Genomic DNA, 19,775 nt, shown 5'->3' on the forward strand with positions numbered 1-19,775 from the left:
AGGTGTTCAGTAAATCTTCCCAGGATGGAGAAGGAATGTATGAATGGATGTATTCAGCAGACAAAAGCTGCAGTTGAGTTCCCACAGAAGGTGAGACTGCAAAAGGAGAGTGAAAGGAGTTCACTAGATGGAAGCAGCAGAAGGAACAGCACTCTTGCGAGAGGGAACAGTAGCAGCAGAGATGGGCGGACAGAAAGAAGCCAGGTGAGGCCCCTGTGGGGTGTGGAGTATCAGGTTGGGCAAGAAGGACAGGGCTTTGATTGTGATTCCATTGGTCAGAAGCTACTCATATGCCCAATCGACTTCTGGTAGCGGACAGTCAGCCTCAGTGTTTGCTAAGCTGAAATTTTAAAAAGTGAATCCTTCAGAAAGTTAAATATCCTATTCGGCCATTCATTCAACAATACTACCAAGTCCTGGAGGGTGCTTGCGGTTGACAATCAGGGGCATTCTTGGCTTGTGGCACTGCTCAAGCAAAGGTTGGAGTTGGGCAGGGAGGACCCAGTAAGTAACTAACTGCAACAGGAGAGTCCTTTTCTCTTTCCTAGGTCACGCACCAGGGTGTGGTCTAGGCCTTCAGAGGCTCTGGGTATTCCTGGGACCATGGGGAGTCACGGAGGATTAGGGAGAGGGTAACTCCATCCCTGAGAGGCACATATTTCCTAATGGCTGCCTGCGTTCTTTGGTCCTGCTGTCCGGCCACCCAATAGCTCAGACTATGCCTACACAGCGTCCTCCCCTCCGGCCTCCTCATTGGCTACTCATGCCTCCCTTCACACCACCTACACCGCCCCCGTCGGCTCTGCTGTTTTCGCGTCTTGCCTCCAAGCCCTCCCTCCGTCCCCGAGGCACTTTCTAGCCACGGCATTGGTTCATCCCATACTGCTCTTTATGGTCTCGCCGCCTTCACCCTGGCTCCCTCATTGGCTATCCGCCATCTCTCGTCCTCGCTCCCGCCTTCAGCCTCCACCTCCATTGGCTCGATCCCCTATGGTCCCACCTCCGTGGCCGCTGACACACCCGCCTCTTGGTCTCCTTTTAGCCTTCCTATTGGCTAGCTCCGCCTTGGCACCGCCCTCAAAGCCGTAGTGCACGCTCACAAGCCTTCCCATTGGCTTGCTGCAGCTATATCGTCATCCCGCGCGCGGCTCTCCATTGGCTGGTCTCTGTCTCTAGCTTCTGTTCCACCGCCTACGCAATCCGCGGGATCTCCCACTTTGTGGGCCTCTGCGTTCGTTCCCGGCTGCCCTCATCGCTTGTAGCCATTCCACTTTTCCCACCGCCCACATGTCGCTCTCGCTCAGACTTCCGCATTAGCTGTCTCCTTCTGCTTTCTTCATCCTGGATTCCGCACCACCCCCATTCCGGCCTCTCCATTGATTCCTCGATCATCCCGCCCCCCTACACCGCCCACTCCCGGGCATTCCCATTGGCTGTGTGCTTCTCCGGCTCTCAATTCGCTGCTACGTCATCCGCGTATGGCTGCCCATTGGCCCTCTGCTATACCTGTCTTCATCTCACCGCCTACGCCTCCGTGAGCCGTACCCCTCCGCGCTGGCCTTCCCATTGGCTGCCCGCCCCTTCAGGCCCTGCCCCCGCCGGTCCCGCCGCCGGTGCCGTCGGTGCCGCCGCCGCCGCCGCCGATATGGCGCGTACGGCCCCTGTGGAGCCCCCGCTGCGGCATTCCGCGCCCCCCTCGCCGGCCGCGGGTGAGCCCCGCACCTCGGTCGAGGCGGCGGTGGCCCCGCGAAGGGTGCTGTTCGCCGACGAGGCCCTGGGGCTGCCGCTGGCGCAGCTGCGCCGCTACCGGCCGTGGGGCGGGCCCGGGGCGGGCAAGATGGCGGCGGCGGCCGGGCAAGATGGCGGCGGCGGCGGGGCCGACGAGGACGACGATGGCGAGGATGGGGATGAAGGGGAGGAGGAAGAGGAGGCTGGCCCCGAGCCCTCGCCGCTGTGCCCTGTCCCCGCTGACGGGGGGTTTTACCTGGTCCCCACATTTTCGCTGCCGCCCGCGCCGGGCCGTCTGGAGCGCTTGGGGCGCGTCATGGTGGAGCTGGAGGCGCTGCTGCCGCCTCCCGGAGCGGTTCCCGGGGGTGCCGGGGTGTGGGTGCCGGGGGGCCGCCCGCCGGTGCTGCGCGGGTTGGTACGCGTGCTGAACCGCTCCTTCGAGAAGGCGGTGCACGTGCGGGCCTCACACGACGGCTGGGCTTCCTTCTGCGACCACCCAGCGCGCTACGTCCCGCGCAGCCCGCCGTGGGCAGGAGCGGGAGGAACAGGAGCAGGAGATCCCATCCTGGATCCGGGGCTCGGCCTGGGCCCCGGCCAGGTGTCCGCCTCCTCGCCCGACGACGGCGGCCGCACTGACCGCTTTGCCTTCCAGCTGCCCTTTGCTGAGGGCGCGGGCGATGGGGCGCGCCTCGACTTCGTGGTGCGCTATGAGACCCCCGAGGGCACTTTCTGGGCCAACAACCACGGCCGCAACTACACAGTCCTGCTCCGGATCGCACCCGCTCCCTCACCCGCTGATGCGGAAGGGCTGCCCCAGCAGCAGCAGCTGCAGCAGCTGGAGCCACAGCCCGAGTGCCAGGGTCCCGTGGAGGCTGAGGCCAGGCAGCTGAAGAGCTGCATGAAGCCGGTGAGGCGCAGGTAATGTCAGCCAGCGCCACCTCCGCCAACGCAGGGCTGTGTCTGGGATGGAGGACAAACATTCCGGCCCAGGAACCCCTCAGGCCTGCTCTCCAGAACAGGGAGGAGGGTGCATTGAGTCAGCTAGTCCAAGAGTGATGGAGGTCAAACATGTGCTAGGCACTGTTTTAACTGGGGTTTTATTCATTCATTTATTGAGTTCCACTGTAAAGCCCTGAACAAGACAGACATCTACCCTGCCCTCAAGGATTCATACAGGCTCCTATGGGAGACAGTTTGAAAAAACAAGGGAGGAAGCAGATAGGATAAATAGGGACAAAGCTGCTGAAGGGAGTAAGGGGATAGATTGGGAGGGAATGACTGTATTAGACATGCTGTTAAAGGGAGGGCCTGTGAGGAGGTGAGTCCCGAATGATGATAAAGAAGAGTTATGCAGATACGGTGGGGAGGTAGGGTAGAGTTTGTAGAAGAAGGAACAGGGAGGATTTTTCTGAGGACGTTTCATTTAAACTATCATTTAAACTAAGTCCTGAATGATGAAGAACAGTTATGTGCATATATGGAACAAGGGTGTTTTAGGTAGAGGAAACAGCAAGTGCAAAGGTCCTGGGGTGGAAATGAGGTTGGTGTGAACGATCAGCAGTGTGCTGGGAGTGGAGAGAACTGCAGTGACATAGTAGTGTGGACTGAGGGCTTTGCCAGTGGGGGATAGAGCAGATTCTCTTTCTGACAGAGCAGGAAACCAGGATTCCAGAGGTGGAGAAACTGGTTGAGGCAGTGGTGTCAACCTGGCTCTTCCAGTTCACCCATGTCTGACCTTGAAGCCTGTGCACTCTACTCTTATGCTGTAATCTACTTTGAGTTCTCCTGTGGAGGCGAGGAGCTGAGCCCGTGCTCTCACAAGAAAGCAGTGGCTTTGGCAGAGAGACAGAACCAGATGGGTACTGGACTAGAAGTTTTTGTCCCTTGTTTTTTTGCCACACTACCTGTGATCATTCAGGGACAGGGAGAAATAATCAGTTATACCCCAGGGGGCCCCGGTAGAAGATTTCCCTAGGTTTCTTCTATCAAGCTATGAGTTCTTTAAGGGCAGCAGCTGGGCCTGATTCTTTTTGCGGTCACCCTAAGTCTGGCCCAGGATCACTAGATTCTCCCTAAAATCCATACATTTCCCTGTTCCTGGGAGGACTGGAAATGGAAATGGGAAAATGCTTTTTAGACCTTGTATGTATATGCTCGGTCAGAAGCCCCTGGCTGCAGTGAGACATTTGTGGGTTCTGCTGGTTCTGGTAAGGCCTTAGGCTGTGAGTAGTTCAGAAAGGTCTAACTCCGGGCTGGTGGGCAGATGTTCCTGGGTAACTGAGCAGGCAGGCAAGCACCCACTCACCCACCTGTGAGCCCCACCATAATCTGAGACTTAATTTAAAGGGGACAGGCAGCATGGTTTTTCTTACAGCATTAAGAGTGTGGATTCTGGCATAGATTTCCTGGGTTCAAATCCTGGCGCTGCCACTTACTGGCCTTGTGACCTTGGCCAACACATTTAACTACACCGTTCCTCAGGAACCTTATCTGTAAAGCAGAATTATAGCACCTACTTTACGGGATATGAGTAAAGATGCTCAGAACTGAGTCTGGCTTAAAGTAGTATCATACAGATGTTAGCTGGTGTCAGTATTTAGGGAGCCACACCTACAGTTTCCTGGATTCCTCTCCTAAATTCGACTCCGCCCATCAGCTGTGTGGCCTTGCCTCAGTTTCCTCCTCTGCTAAGGGGAATGACAGTCACTTTGCATGGTTGGATTGGATGCAGCAAACATAGGCAAGGTAACTGAAGCATGGTGGTAGCTGCAAAAGATAACTGGCCAGCATTTACTGATTTCTGTGCTATGAACATCAGATCCATTCTCTCCATGAGGCCTGCTGTGCATGCTGTGTTGTGTAGGTGCTATGATTATCCCCATTTAGTAGAGGGGAGACAGGTAGCTCAGAGAGGTGAGCCAGCTTGCTCAAAGCCTCTCATTTAGTGAGTGACAGGGCCAGGGAAGAAATGCTAGGGATGTATATTTACTTTTTTCTATCTTTTTTTTTTTTAAAAAAAAAAAACTGATCCTCTAGAAAGCCTGGCATGATTCAGGGCAAATTCTGGATTTCACTCTTGGTGTTCCCAGCATGTCATGTTTTCCTTTTACCTTTTTTTGCTTTATTGAGGTATACCTACGTAAAGTATACTGATATTCCGTTGTATAGCCCAGCGGATTTGTACATATGTATGCACTTGTGTAACCACCACCCAGATGAAGATACTGAGCAGGTCCAGTGCCCCAGAGCCACCTTCATTTCTATCACTTTCCCAAGCTGTCATCCCCGCCGGCTGTCATGGGAACCCTGTCTGTAAGATGCGACAGTTTGGGTAAAGGAGTTTGGTCATTTTAGAGAGTGTGAAAGACAGAGAACAGAGAAATCAAAACCTTGCAGGGCCAAGGTGGGTGGAGAGGGTGTTTTTCTTTTAACATACATGGGTGGTTTTAAGGAGAAATTGAAGCAGCCTGTTCAGACAATTGTTTTGGTATCTGGCCCCAGGTCTGTGGTTCCTAACATGACTTGTGATATTATTTTAAGTGGGCAGATGGCTTTTTGATAGCTTCTTTATCTTTCGATCTCAGCTCTTGCAAAGGGGAGGTTGGTGCTCATTGCAAGATCAGCGATAAGGGTTTTTTTGTAGGTCGGTGGCTTTCTTGGCGAGTACATTTCAACATATTATTGTTTTAGAACCTGTGTGCTGCCAGTGACTTGCAGCGCTGCTGAAGACTAGCCACCCTTTGCGACCTAGCCCTCTTGGGAAATGGTGGAGGATCTCAGGGTATATCCCTTACCTGTGGGAGCCCTATCATAGAGGGCTTCCTGTTTAGGAAATGTTGGCTGCAGGCCCACTGTGCACTGAGCACAGCCACATCAGGTGAGGGCATGGGAGAAGTCCGTGGTAGCCATCAGGATATAGTTCAGAAACCCAAATGGCTGCTTTCTGTTTTCCCTGGGTTGCTGGACCAGGCATTTGATAACTCTAAAGCTTAGAGATGATTAATCAAGCATTTATTGAGGGCCTACTGTGTACTGGGCACAGTGCTAGGTTCCAGCAGGGAAAGAGATGCAGAGTGGTCCTAAGATGTCACAGAGCTTGTGGGATGCGGTACAGAGGATTTGTTGTATGAGACCTGGCTGAGCCCCTGCTCTTGGCCAGGCACTTCACTGAGTACTGTATTTTCATGCAAGGTCTGGTTTAATTCCGACAACATTCCCTGTGAAGTAGCGGTTTTAAATTTCTCTTTCCTGGATGAGCAAACTGAGGCTCCCAAAGTCCAAAGTCCTAGGGCTGGTGTGGGGAAAAGCCCTCCTGATCTTCCTTGGCACTTGACACTACCCTTTGGAAGTGTCCTATTCCTCTTAAAAGTAAAGAGCAAGAAAGTCTCACCATGGTCTTCAAGCACCCTCCCGTCCCATCCCCCAATCTGGCCTCCACTGGCTTCTAGTCTTACACCAGTGTTCTTTCTGAGCTCCTGTCACCGTGGTCTTTCTGTTACTCCAAAGGGCCTCGCTCCTTTCTGCTGCAGGGCCTTTGCCCCTGCTGTTTCCTTCACCAGGAACTTTTATTCCGTACCCCTTGCATTCTCCTCCAGTGTTGATCCCTCAGTTCTAAGAGGACTTCCCCAGGGGAGCTGTCTACCCCAGCATCCTTAGGCCCCCAGCTTTTTCGTAGCACTCATCAGCCCAGCAGGTGCTAAGCTTGGTTAGAGAATGTCCCGTGGCAGAGCAGATGAGCATCGCCACCAATAGAGGGTCATCGGCCACCCTGCCTAGCAGTTCTATATTTTTCTGATCCACTCTTGTTTCTCCTCTCAAGTGACTCTTTCAAATGTTCTTTGCCTTCAGACTTTCTCTCCTGCTTCAAAAAACAAAGCAGAAGCCATAAGAATGGAACTCCCTATAACTTGCGGCCCCCAAGTCTGCACGCTGATTTCGCTCCCCTGTGTTACAGATGAGGAGGAGTCCCTTCTTGCTCAGGCCACTTCTCCCTCCTGTGCTCTGGGTCCCAGTTTCTGCCACTTGCTCTAGAATCTGACATCATCAGTCACCTTTTCTCTCCTGGCAGGTTTTCTGCTGCCCTCGCTTGATCCTCTATTGACTTTTACCGGTGCCAGCATCCCTTGTGTCTCCGCTGATCCCTCCTTCTCTCCCTCCTGCTTCTGGCCAACACCTCATCACCCTCCCCTTCACTGCCGACCCCTGCAAAGAGTTGCCTGTACTTGCCTTCTGCACTTGCTCACCCCATGTAAGGGTTAGCCCCCAGCATCTGCCAGATTCTGCAGGTGGTTTTTTGGTTTTCCTCTTGAAGTGGTTGACCACTCCTACTTGAAACACTTTGTCTTCCCTTGCCTTGAGACCACACTCTGCTGGTTTTCCTCTTAACTCTCTGGCCCTTCTCTTTCTCCTGGCTTTTCCCTTAGCTTCATGTATCCAAACTTGGCGTCTCCACTTGACTGATGGCCCAAATAATTCCTCAAACTCACCTTGTCGGGGACTGCATTCGTCACCTCTCCCACAGGGTTCCCAAGCAGTCTCTCACTCCCCTACCTCCCCACTTGCTCATTTTGCTTTTCAGCATCCTTAAGCCCTGCCTGACCCTGCAGTTTGGGCCAGGGACCCTTATTCTAGGGCATTCTTTCCTTTTCTAAAGGCACTGACCGCAGTTTGTAGTTAGACCTTTATTAGGGGGTTGCTGGATGACTCTCTCTGCCCTGCTAGACTGTAAGCTCCGTGAGGGGTAGGGACATGGTCTGCTTTCATTCAACACTGTATTCCTGCAGGCCTGCCACAGTGCCTGGCACTTAGCAGGTGCTCAATAAATATTTGTTGAAAGAATGAGTTTGAGTATTTTTTTTAATGCCTTCCTCCATACTGAATTGTAAGCTTCCTAGTTGGGTTTGCTCACCATGGTGTCTCCAGGGTCCGTCACCAGGGCTGACGCACAGGAAGGCCCACTGTCTTTCAGTGCACCTATAACTGAAGGGATGGGGATCCAACCTGGTATCCAAGTTGGCTGCCTCAGGGAAACCAGAATAACCGGAGTTGAACGGGACAAGTCAGGGGGCATCTTAGTTGTCTGTAGAGTGAGGAATTAATGTGAACGTGATCCTCTTTTATGCTACAGAAAACTTGGTAGGGCATTATGGTTAAGGACATAGGCCTGAGGCCACGTGCTAAGAAAGTGGCAGAGCTGTGATCCAAGCCTGTGTGGTCCTGCTCTAGTGCTCCAGCTCTTAGCTACTGTACCAGGTTGGGCGATGCATTTTACCAGCACGGCAACACTGGGCGAGTTGCTTTCCTTTCAGAGCTTCAGTTTCCCTCAATGGAAATTTGGAGGGGGTTACTGTTAAGCGCTTTATAGGTACTTTTCAAATACTTCTTTGATCTGCTGAACAACTTACTGATGTAGGTATTATCCCCTCCTTAGAGATGAGGTAACTGAGGCACAGAGAGGTTAAGTATCTTGCCCCGGGTCACACAACTGATAGGTGGCAGAGCTGGGATTGTTCAAAATTGCAGATCCTAACCCTTAGAGTTGTGAAGTCAATTTACTGGGTTTCAACAAGCATTAAAAAGAAGGAAATAGCATAAGAAATGCCAGTGTTTCATCACATGCAGTAAAGGTAAGTATTGTTTCACTCAAAGAACAACTGTTTTTCAGTTATTTATATGTCTCTTTACACATGTGTGGATGTGCTGGGTTATGGTGTAGAATGGATTTCTTACTATGGGTCATGGCCGAAGTCATGGCTGTTGAAGAAGCTCATGGCACGAAAAACTGCTCTCCTCCCTCTACCCCACTGGATCGCCTGCAAGTCCCAGAGTTGAGGCTGACACACTTGTTGGGGAAGGCAAAGCAGTGCCCCACATAACTTGGTGGCTTTCACAGCCACCTTCAAGCCCTGTTCTTTTCAGAAAGCAGATGGCTCAGGGTAACTGCAATTCTGAGTATCGTGCGGCAGGTTTCTGAAGCCACTTGTCCCCCCGGAAAGTCAGCGTTATCTTCAGGTTGACTACATGGGAGCCGGGGTCTGCTGACTTTCCCTTTGGGTTTCAGCACCTGACCCACTTTGGGCTGGCAAAATTCTTTGAAAACATGAATGCTGGGGTTGCTCCAGAGGACTTGGGTGGTGGTGGCAATGGCAGTCTGTGACTGCTCTGAAAGTCTGCTTTGCTTTTCTCCACAGGGCTTGTCAGCCCTCACCTGCTTGCTCACTCTGTGACTGGCGATTCACCTTTCTGTTCTTTCTTGGCTGGCCTAGGCTGGGGCCAACACCATCTCTTTCCAAATCCTCACCCTCTGGTCTCCTTGGGGACTATCAGCTTGGCAGCCATTGTGTTTCCTGATGGCTGGAAGAATTCGTACGCCCAGGAGACTGGTGTGCAGGCCTGAAATGGCCCCTTTTAGGCGACACCAGCTTGACTAGTGCTCACTAGCACCCAAATGATGCATGTCCAGGATTTCCCAGATCTGTGTGCCCTGGCCCTTATGGCTCACTGCCCTTGAGGGGATGCCACGTGGTGCTTGTGGGGCTGGTGCCAAAAGAACAGGTTTCCTTCTTGAAAACGAGCAGGCATACTGCAGGTACAGTTTTGTTCTTAATCTTCTCCCTCCCCATTTTTCTAAGAACCCCTCTTCTCTGTTACCAATCAGTGAGTCAGTATACATTTGTACTTGATTTCTCTTACTATCCTCATGTTGATTGAAGTCATAGCTGCCCTTGAGTTTTTACTGTGAAAGACGGTTCAAAGATACTTGTTTCTTTTTAAGCCCACAATATCAAACTCTCTTCAAAGTGGAGCCCTCCTGGGATGTTTGTTACCAGCGTGGTTATGTAGTCAGTGAGTGTAGAGGTGCAGTTCCTTGAGTTTTAGTTTTTGCATTTGTAAAAAGGAAGGGTATTGTTTTGAAGGATGGATGTGAAGGTTTTCAAATGCCTTGGTATGTCAGTGAGAGGGGCCCATGGTGGAGGAGGTGAACAATGCATGCTTGTGCTTTCTGCTTTCATATCTGACTTTGGAGAATGACTTGTTTGCTTCTGCCGATGTTGCGGATCTTGGGATTGGCTCAATGGCATGACCTGCTTTTTGGATGTTCTCGCCCTCAGCCATGGAATGGGTGCTCTGGGGGCTGAGGGATTGATTGTGTGTTTGTTTTTCTTTCTCTTCTCCTTCCTCCAACTGAATTGTGGAGTCCTTTTCCTGCTGGCTGGCTGCTTCCTGAGTGTTCTCCTTTTTCTCTCTCACATCTATGACTCTGTAGTGGCTTTTAGAAGCCTGTTTGTAATATATGTCCAGACTAGGCCAGATGGAGGAGAAGGCTTGCTTGCTACTGCGCACAGGTGGGAGGGCTGGCTTTCTGTCTGTCTGTGGGCCTTCTTGAAGAGGCTTGGTTTAGAAGATCCTAAGGGGAGGATGTTTTCTGTCGTGAGGGACTATGGCAGCAAAAAGAAGTAAGTCAGTGCAGCCTGGCAGAAATCATGTTGAGACATAAGTCCAAAGACTTGGATTTTAGGACCACGGAGGGGATTGGTGTGGGACCAAGCTGGTTTGCTCTGAATCTCTCTTTCTCATATGTGATGTGTGGGGGGTGGCACCTGGGCTCCCAGAGTCACCCACCCTAGACCCTGTAGTATTCTGATTCAAGTACCTCTGGTGGGATTTGTGAGTTCTAGACTCTAGATCCATATATATGGTTAAAGCGTCCTCCCTGAGGGTATTTATAGAAAGCAGTTCTTGCAGCCACTCTGTGTCTAGTGGCCTCCTAGCCACACACGTCCCAGGCCCATGGAGGTAGGGAAACGGGGAATGTGGGCAAAGGCAGGTCTGAAGAAAAGCCTGCATGAAGGAGGAGGGAGGGATCTTGTCTGGTATTGATGCCTCCCTCTGTCTACTTCTAGAAAGGATGGAGATGGGTTGGGTAAGACCCTCTCCCTCATCCAAGAAGCAGCAGCTGACTGGGTAAGAGCCAGAAGGCTTGGGTTGTGATGTGAAGTGTATGACCTTGAGCCATTTACTCAGCCTCTGTTTTATCCTCTGTAAAATGGAGACAATAGTGCTGCCTGCTTCAGAGGATTACAAGTACCTGTCTCATAGGGTGGTTGTGAGGATTGAATTAACACATGTTGCCCAGGCGCCGTGGCTCATGCCTGTAGTCCTAGGACTTTGGGAGGCTGAGATGGGAGGATCGCTTGAGTTCAGGAGTTCAGGACCAGCCTGGTCAACATAGCAAGACCCCATCTCTAAGAAAAAACAAACAAAAACAAAAACCAAGAAACCCCAAAAACTTATTTAAAAAAATGTGAAACACTTAAAACAGTGTGTAATGCCATAGTAGGTACTATGTAGGGGTCAGATGGTGATACTCTGTTTCTGTGAAGGTAATTGGTTATGGGTTTTCAAAAAGTTTCAACCAGGCCAGGCAGGGTGGCTCATGCCTGTAATCCCAGCACATTGGGAGGCCGAGGAGGGTGGATCACCTGAGGTCAGGAGTTTGAGACCAGCCTGGCCAACATGGTGAAACCCCGTCTCTATTAAAAATATAAAAATTAGCTGGCTGTGATGGTGGGTACCTGTAATCCCAGCTACTTGAGAGGCTGAGGTAGGAGAATCACTTGAACCTGGGAGGCGGAGGTTGCAGTGAGGTGAGATCACGCCATTGCACTCCAGCCTGGCGACAAAACGAGACTCCATCTCAAAAAAAAAAAAAAAAAGTTTCATCCATTGCCAGAAGTATCAAGAACGTCACATTGCCTCTTAGGAAGAAAAAGGTGTAGGCAGTCGCCCCAGCTCCTCTCAGGTCTCTGAACATGTTTTAGTCAATGCTTCCCTCATTTGCCTTAATCTGTAGACACTTGATACTCATTTTCAGAATAAGAACAGTGACTTCTCCATGATGAGATCCCACCCCTGGGAGGACCCACCTGAAATTTACTTGGCTTATGCCACTCAGGGATCTGACTGGCCTGGCGAAGGAGGAAGAAGACCCATAAATATCTACAGTTGATTCAATCCCTGCTGTGTGTCAGGCCCTGATTTCTACCTGTCCGTCCTCATTCCTCTTGACTGCCTTGTGCTTAGTGCACATCCTGACTCCCCGCGGCTCTGTTTTATGTTTTATGAGTGAGGAGGTGAAGTGACCTGCCAGGCTGATATGGGGATGGGAGGGCTAGCATAGGGACCCAGGCCTCTGTGACCTCCCTCGCAGTCTCCATTTGCATTCCTCTGCCTCACAATCTTGTCCGCCTGCCCTTAGAAAAGGTTTTTATTTATTTATTTTTTATTTATTTATTTTTGTGAGATGATCTCTCACTCTGTTGTCCAGGCTGGAGTGCAGTGGTGCGATCTCAGTTCACTGCACTCTCCACCTCTCAGGTTCAAGCGATTCTCCTGCCTCAGCCTCCCAAGTAGTTGGAATTACAGGTGCCCACCACCACGCCCAGCTAATTTTTATATTTTTAGTAGAGACGGAGTTTCACCATGTTGGTCAGGCTGGTCTTGAACTCCTGACCTCAGGTGTTCCACCTGCCTCGGCCTCTCAAAGTGCTGGGATTACAGATGTGAGCCACTGCGCCTGGCCTTTTTTGTTTGTTTGATTTTTGAGACTGAGTTTCACTCTTGTCCCCCAGGCTGGAGTGCAATGGCGCGATCTTGGCTCGCTGAAACCTCTGCCTCCCAGGTTCAAACGATTCTCCTGCCTTGGCCTCCCAACTAGTTGGGACTATGGGTGTGCACCGCCATGCGTGGCTAATTTTTTGTATTTTTGGTAGAGACAGGGTTTCATCATGTTGGCCAGGCTGGTCTTGAACTCCTTGAACTCCTAACCTCAAGTGATCTGCCTGCCTTGGCCTCCCAAAGTGCTGGAATTACAGGTGTAAGCCACCACGCCCAGCCAAAAAGATGGGTTCTTCTATCTTTTCTCTTTCCACAGCCAGGAATATATCCTAAAGAAATGATACAAGTGTCGATAAAACTATGCCCAATGCTGTTTGCTGGTTTGCTTTGCGACCTCTAAATGAAAGAACCTAGCTGCTCAGTAGGAAGGGGATGGTATGATATGAGTATTAAGCAGCCATTTGAAATGTTTGCAAAAGTATATAATGATGTTTCTTACTGTTAAATGGACAAAGCTAGCTGTGAAATTATATCTGTAGAATCTAAATGATTTCATAGAATATCTGGAAGGAAATTTTCCAGAGTGGTAACAGTAGTTGTCTCTGGCTGATGTGTGATTGTTTTTCTTGCTTCTTTAGACTTTTCTGTATTTTGTGAATTTTCTATAAGGAGGCTGTAGGACTTTTAGGATGAGGGGATAACCAAAGGCAGCAGAAGAGAAAACAGCAGCTGTCAGGTGAAGGTGGGCTAGCACAGAGGCTCAGAAGGTGCCAGTGGGTGGCAGAAGTGACCTCTCAGGGTATTAGATCCATGTACTCTCTTCTGCCCCACAGGCCTGCTGAGGAGGAACTGAAGACGAAGAACATGGATGATAACACCCCTGCCGTGGGTAAGCAATTGGCCAGCTTCGGAAGTTTTAGCTTGTATTTACCATGTCTTTCTTCCTACTGTTTTTCTTTCTATAAAAATGAAAAAGGCTGGGCTCAGTGGCTCATGCCTGTAATCGCAGCACTTTGGGAGGCTGAGGCAGGAGGATTGCTTGAGGCCAGGAGTTCAAGAGGAGCCTGGGCAACATAGTGAGACCTCATCTCTTAAAAAAAAAAGAAAAAACAAGACGGGCATGCTGGAATGCACCCGTAGTCCCTGCTACTGGGGAGGCTGAGGTGGGAGGATCATTTGAGCCCAGGAGGTTGACGCTGCAGTGAGTCATGATTGTGCCACTGCACCCCAGCCTTGGTGACACAGCGAGACCCTATCTCAAAAAAAAAAATGAAGGGGCACCCTCTGCTTTAGATTGTCACAGAAAGCTTCAGAGGCAAAACTGCCAGTTGGCTAGGATGGCAGATTTTCTTAACAAAACCATACCTACTTATATGCCTGTCTTGCCCAATGCTGCCTTTCTCTTCCCTCTAGCAGAACATCCTGATGTCCAGGAGTCAGTGGGTCCACTGGTGGCCCCCACCCCTCTCCGTCCGTGGCCCCAGATGACACTTCAGGTAAGTGGGTCCTTGCAGCCTTGGAGTGGACAGCCCAATAGGAGGCTCACAGTGTAACTATTGCTGGGCTGGGTGGTGGGGCCCACTAGTTCTGGGTCCTCTCTGGGTTAGAGGGAGGGCACAAAACTCAGAACCCGATGGGGGAGGGGGAGAATGCAGTTACTCACCTGGGCTTGTAGAAATGTCATTTGTTAATTTAGCAAAAATTTATGGAGTGCTTGCTCTGTGCCAAGCACTGTTACAGACGTGAAAAATGCTCTTCGAGGGGGCTTATGTGTTAGTAGGGTGAGACATGATAAAATAATAGAATGTATGGTACTTTAGGTGATGATGAGTGATAAGGAAAAATATAAAGGAATAGGGAGTGGGTGAGAGACTGTGTGTGTGTGTTGTTGGGTGGGGGGGTTGCAACTTTAGATTGGGTGGCCTGGGAAGGCTTTAGTGATTAGTGAGATCTGAGCGAAGATCTGAGGAAGGTGAGAGAGTGAGCCACGTGGATAACTAAGGGAAGAACATCCCAGGTGAGTGTGAAGTTCCTGAGGTGAGGCCATGACTAACGTGTGTGAGGGACAGTGTAGAAGCCAGTGCAGCGGGGGCAGAACGAGGGAGGGGGAGAGTGGTGCGGGGTGAGGGCAGAGAGGTGGCTGAGGACAGATTGGGTGGCACCTCACAGGCCATGGTGAGGACTTTGGCTTTTACTCCGAGTGAGGGGGAGCTGCAAGAGCATTGTGGACGGAGGAGGGACGTGATCTGATTTAGGATTTAACAGCCTCCCTCTGGCTGCTGCTTGGAAAATAGACTGTCAGAGCGAGGGTGGAAACTGGCGACCTGTGAAGGGGAGGCCACTGCAGTGGTCCAGGCGAGTATGATGGTAGGTAGGGGAGGTAGAGACATTTTGGAGGGGTGTGTGTGTGTGTGTGTGTGTGTGTGTGTGTGTGAACTTTTTAATTACAAAAAGTTTCAAACATATATAAAAGTAAAATAGTATAACGAACCTACATACACCATCCCTCAGCTTCGGTAAATATCAACACATGTCCATTCTTATTTTATCTATACCCCGTCTCCTCCCTCCCATTCCCTCTGGAATTATTTTGGAAAACATCCAGACATCATCCCATCCATAAATACTTCTTTTTGTATCTCAGAAAATTAAGAACTCTTTTTCGTTCTTTCTTTTTTTTTTTTTTTTTTTTTTTTTTTTTTTTGAGACAGAGTCTCACTCTGTCACCTAGGCTGGAGTGCAGTGGCATGATCTCGGCTTACTGCAACCTCTGCCTTCTGGGTTCAAGCGAGCACATCCGGCTAATTTTTGTATTTTTAGTAGAGACAGGATCCATTGCCTTGACCTCCCAAAGTGCTGGGATTACAGGTGTGAGCCATCACGCCTGGCCAGAAAATTAAGAATTCTTAACCCCATAATACTATCATCACACCTCAGAAAATAGACGGTAATTCCTTAGTATCATCAAGTATTTGGTCAGTGTTCAAGTTTCCTTCTCTCATAAGTGTTTTAGGATCCAAACAAGGTTGACATGTTGCATTTGATTGATGTGTCTCTTTAGATTTTAAAAATCTCCCCCACTTTGTTTCTTTGCAATTTGTTGGTTGAAGAAACTTTGCTTGTCCTGTAGAATTTTCCAGTCTGGGTCTGGCTGATTACATCCAGGTGGAAATACGTTTCTTACTCCATTTTTATTAATTTATTAATTCTATTAATGTAATCTTATTAAATTTAATTTATCAAATTAATTGTATTAAATGAATGTATTTAATCTTTTATTATTAAATTAACTAGAATTAACTCTATTTAATTCTACTATTCCCACTTCCTTTATTAGCTAGAATTCTTCTTTAAAGAAAAACTGTCCCACACCAGCTATTTGGCTACTTTGAGATATAGTTTGTGCAGAAAAAGCAGTGTAAATATTTAATTTTTTCCATTTTATTTACCAGTTTTCAGAGAAGTACTACTCCAAAGGTGACGAATAAAAGGATTTTTGGTTTTGTGTCATTATGAACTCATGAATTCTAAACATATTTGATGAGTTTTAATCCATTGCACTTATTTGTGTGTTTTTTTGATGCTTAAAATGAACTACCCCTGGCTAGTAGGAGCTTATTGAGATGGGCTCCTCTGTCCTTTTGACACGTCCTCATCATTCTGTGAGCCTTTCTCACGTCTTCCATGACAATATGTGCTAGGCTCATCCTGTACTCTCCCTGCCCCAAGCCTGGAAACAGCCATTTACTTCTTTCTTTTCTTTTCTTTTCTTTTCTTTCTTTTCTTTTTCTTTTTCTTTATTTTCTTGCCTTCCTTTCCTTTCCTTTCTTTCTCTCTCTCTTTCTTTCTTTCTTGTACTTTCTTTTTCTTTCTTTTCTTTCTCTTTCTTTCTTTTTCTTTCTTTCTTTTTTTTTTTTTTTTTTTTGAGTCAGAGTTTTTCTCTGTTTCCCAGGCTGGAGTGCAGTGGCACAATCTCAGCTCACTGCAACCTCTGCCTTCTGGGTTCAAGCGATTCTCCTGTCTCAGCCTCTTGAGTAGCTGGGATTACAGGCACATGCCACCACACCTGGCTGAATTTTGTATTTTTAGTAGAGACAGGGTTTCACCATGTTGGTCAGGCTGGTCTCGAACTCCTTACCTTCCTGGTGATCCACCCACCTTGGCCTCCCAAAGTGCTAGGATTACAGGCGTGAGCTACCGCACCTGGCCAGAAGCAGCTATTTCTTTAAGGAGCACTGGTTCCTTTCAGTGGAGAGTGGCATTCAAAGGCCAAGATTTGGGGGCTCAGCATTCTTGCTGCTACTAGATTGGTTATTGTTTCTAGGCCTTTTCAAAAGATGGAGCTAGGAAATAATTTTTTTTAAAAGAGAAGATGATACATCATGGGTTCATATGGACATCCCGACTGTGTTTTGGGAATTTTTTTTGCATTTTAATTTTTAAAAATGTATAAATTTTTAATTTTCGAGGGGACATAGTGTATATGTTTATGGAGGTGTTTGGATACAGGTATGCAATGCGTAATAATCACATCATGGAGAAGGAGGTATGCATCTCCTCAAGCATTTATCCTTTGTGTTACAAACAATCCACTTACACTCTTTTTTTTTTTTTTTTTTGAGACAGAGTCTCTCTCTGTTGCCCGGGCTGGAGTGCAGTGGCACAGTCTTGGCTCACTGCAACCTCTGCCTTCTGGGTTCAAGTGATTCTCCTGCCTCAGCCTCTTGAGTAGCTGGGATTACAGGTGCGCAACACCATGCCCAGCTAAATTTTTATATTTTTGGTAGAGAGGGGGTTTCACCATATTGGCCAGGCTGGTCTCGAACTCCTAGCTTCATGTGATCTGCCCCCCTTGGCTTCCTAAAGTGCTTGGATTACAGATGAGAGCCACTGTGCCTGGCTACTTATACTTTTAGTTATTTTAACTGGCTCTGTTTTAAAGGTAAGCCAACAGTGTTTAGTGATTATCATTCACCAACTATTCACACCCACCGAATTCCTCAGCTTTATAATCTGCAAGAAGCCCCGTTTTACTGCATCTAATTGTGTTATTTTACCATAGATGACAGTCTTTGGAGTCTAGACAGTGACAGAGGGTGCTTTAAGGTGTTTTTATATAGAAACCCCTGTGGGGCTGGCTGTGGGCTGTCACACTTCTTACTGTCTCTGCTTGTTCCATCCCCTCCTCTGCTTCATTCCCTTGCTTTTTCTCTGCCCCCTCGCCCCGGCCATGGCTCCAGGTTTCTGATGTTCCGATGACTGGCAACCCCGCAGAAGAAGGTGACGTCCCCAGAAGCAGTCCTCCTGTGGCTTTTACAGAAGTCCTTCAGGCACCGGCCATCAGGATTCCCCCCTCCTCCCCTCTCTGTGGCCTGGGTGGCTCCCCCAGAGACCAGGCCTCAGGGCCCGATGCGAGCGAGGGGGCCACCGGGCCTTTCCTGGAGCCCAGCCAGCAGCAGGCAGAGGCCACATGGGGAGTATCGAGTGAGAGTGGAGGGGGGCTGGAGGCCATGAGTGGGTCAGAGGAGCTGCTCGGTGAGGACACCATTGACCAGGAGCTGGAGCAGCTCTACCTGTCTCATCTGAGCCGCCTACGGGCTGCTGTGGCTGCGGGTGGGGCAGGGGGTGGTGGGGAGGGTTCCACAGATGGAGGGATATCCCCCAGCCATCCCCTGGGCATACTGACGGACCGCGACCTGATCTTGAAGTGGCCTGGCCCTGAGCGGGCCCTAAACAGCGCCCTGGCTGAGGAGATCACACTGCACTATGCCCGGCTGGGGCGTGGCGTGGAGCTCATCAAGGACACTGAAGACCCTGATGATGAGGGGGAGGGTGAAGAGGGGCTCTCTGTCATACCCTCCAGCCCAGAAGGGGACAGCCCCAAGGAATCGCCTCCGGAAATCCTCTCCGGGGCCCGTTCTGTGGTAGCCACTATGGGAGATGTGTGGCTTCCATGGGCAGAGGGCTCAGGATGTGACGGCCCTGTGGTTCTGGGTACAGAGGGTCAGTTCACTGGGGATCCTGAGAAAGGGATGGGCAAGGACACTAGCTCTTTGCACATGAATAGGGTGATAGCTGGGGTGACTGAGTACCTGGGGGAGGCCGGGACAGAAGCCCAGATAGAGGTCACCAGTGAGTGGGCAGGCAGCTTTGATCCCGTATCTGGCAAGGAGCCAGCCTCTCCTGTCCTTCTGCAGGGGCAAAATCCCACCCTCCTCAGTCCTTTGGGGGCCGAAGTCTGTCTCTCTAGCATAGCCAGGCCTCATGTGAGCTCCCAGGATGAAAAGGATGCAGGCCCAAGCCTTGAACCCCCAAAGAGTTCTCCCAACCTAGCAGCCCCTGCAGAATGTGTGTGTGCACTGCCTCCTCAGCTCCGGGGTCCCTTGACCCAGACTCTGGGGGTCCTGGCTGGGCTAGTGGTGGTCCCTGTGGCTCTGAACAGTGGTGTGTCCCTCCTGGTGCTTGCGCTGTGCCTCTCTCTGGCTTGGTTCTCGTAGGCTCTGCTTGTGGGATCAGCAGAGGCTTGAGATGGGATACATGGCCTGTGCAGTGAGGGGACCTGGGTCCTTTGCTTCTGAGAATGCTCTACTGAAAGAGAGGCCTTCCCATCCCCAAGCTCTCCAGTTAACACAGGGCTCCCTGTGGTGACCCCAGTGGAGACGAGGGGATGGGTAGATGGTGTGAGTGAGGGGAACTTTTAGAGTGAAACTGGGCATGTCCTCCCCCTACCCCCTGAGCCTGTATTTATTTTTGTATAATTCTCTGGACGAGGGAGAGTGGTCGTGAGCTGGTCTTGGGGCACAATTACCCAGAGATATATTTATTAACAGCCAACCTGTGCAACATGCTGGAGCTTTATTTTTAATTTAATTTATATAGAGTACCTATTATTATATGCCACAATAGAGCTCTATGAGAAACAGTGTCTTGCGGTGTAGTGTTCTCCTGTTTGGGCATGAGTGTGCAGGGTGGTCACTTTCTGTGGGAGGATCACAGTGGGGAGTTGGGGGTGGGACGTGGTCACCTGCTGCTGCTTCAACATGTCTGTCCTTGAAGATCTGTATCTCCTCACCTCGTGGTCCTAATCCATATGGTTCTTTGTCTTTTCCACATTCTGCCTGTGGGACCCTACAGGTGTGTATTTGGATGGTGGTGGTGGGAGCCAGGGAGGAAGAGTGGCGGCCACATGAGGGTTTGGTGTCAGTCACATGGTTGCAGTGGTACCTGTGGTCTCCTGTGGATGTGGGAACGTCAGTTGTGAATCAGCCACAAGGTTTTGAGGTTACTGAAAAAACAGCCTTTGACACCAGCAGGGAGACCCCTTAGCCCCTGAGATAAGGAAGGCCTCAGAAACGAAAGAGGAATTAACGTACTGTAGTACTTTGTAGCACAGTTGTTGTCCACAGACATCACATTTCTGCTAAAAACAG

The 19,775-nt window shown here is 49.9% G+C and overlaps 1 protein-coding gene across 4 annotated transcripts; it reads left to right on the forward strand.

The window, feature by feature from the left end:
* Window positions 1–1,181: 1,181 nt before the first annotated feature.
* Window positions 1,182–19,270, forward strand: PPP1R3F (protein phosphatase 1 regulatory subunit 3F). Of its 4 annotated transcripts, XM_028842204.2 has the most exons (5): window positions 1,548–1,709; window positions 2,381–2,646; window positions 13,179–13,234; window positions 13,762–13,841; window positions 17,586–19,270. In XM_028842204.2, the coding sequence occupies exons 2-5, from the start codon at window positions 2,627–2,629 to the stop codon at window positions 18,840–18,842; spliced, it is 1,413 nt and encodes a 470-aa protein (XP_028698037.2). In that variant the 5' UTR covers window positions 1,548–1,709; window positions 2,381–2,626; the 3' UTR covers window positions 18,843–19,270. The 4 variants fall into 4 exon arrangements, with proteins under 4 accessions (XP_014982872.3, XP_014982873.3, XP_077844873.1 ...); XM_015127386.3 differs by having other exon boundaries at window positions 1,182–2,646; window positions 13,759–13,841; XM_015127387.3 differs by having other exon boundaries at window positions 1,182–2,646.
* Window positions 19,271–19,775: the final 505 nt, after the last annotated feature.

This window comes from Macaca mulatta, chromosome X (genome assembly GCF_049350105.2).
Source record: "Macaca mulatta isolate MMU2019108-1 chromosome X, T2T-MMU8v2.0, whole genome shotgun sequence".
Classification (NCBI taxonomy): domain Eukaryota; kingdom Metazoa; phylum Chordata; class Mammalia; order Primates; family Cercopithecidae; genus Macaca; species Macaca mulatta.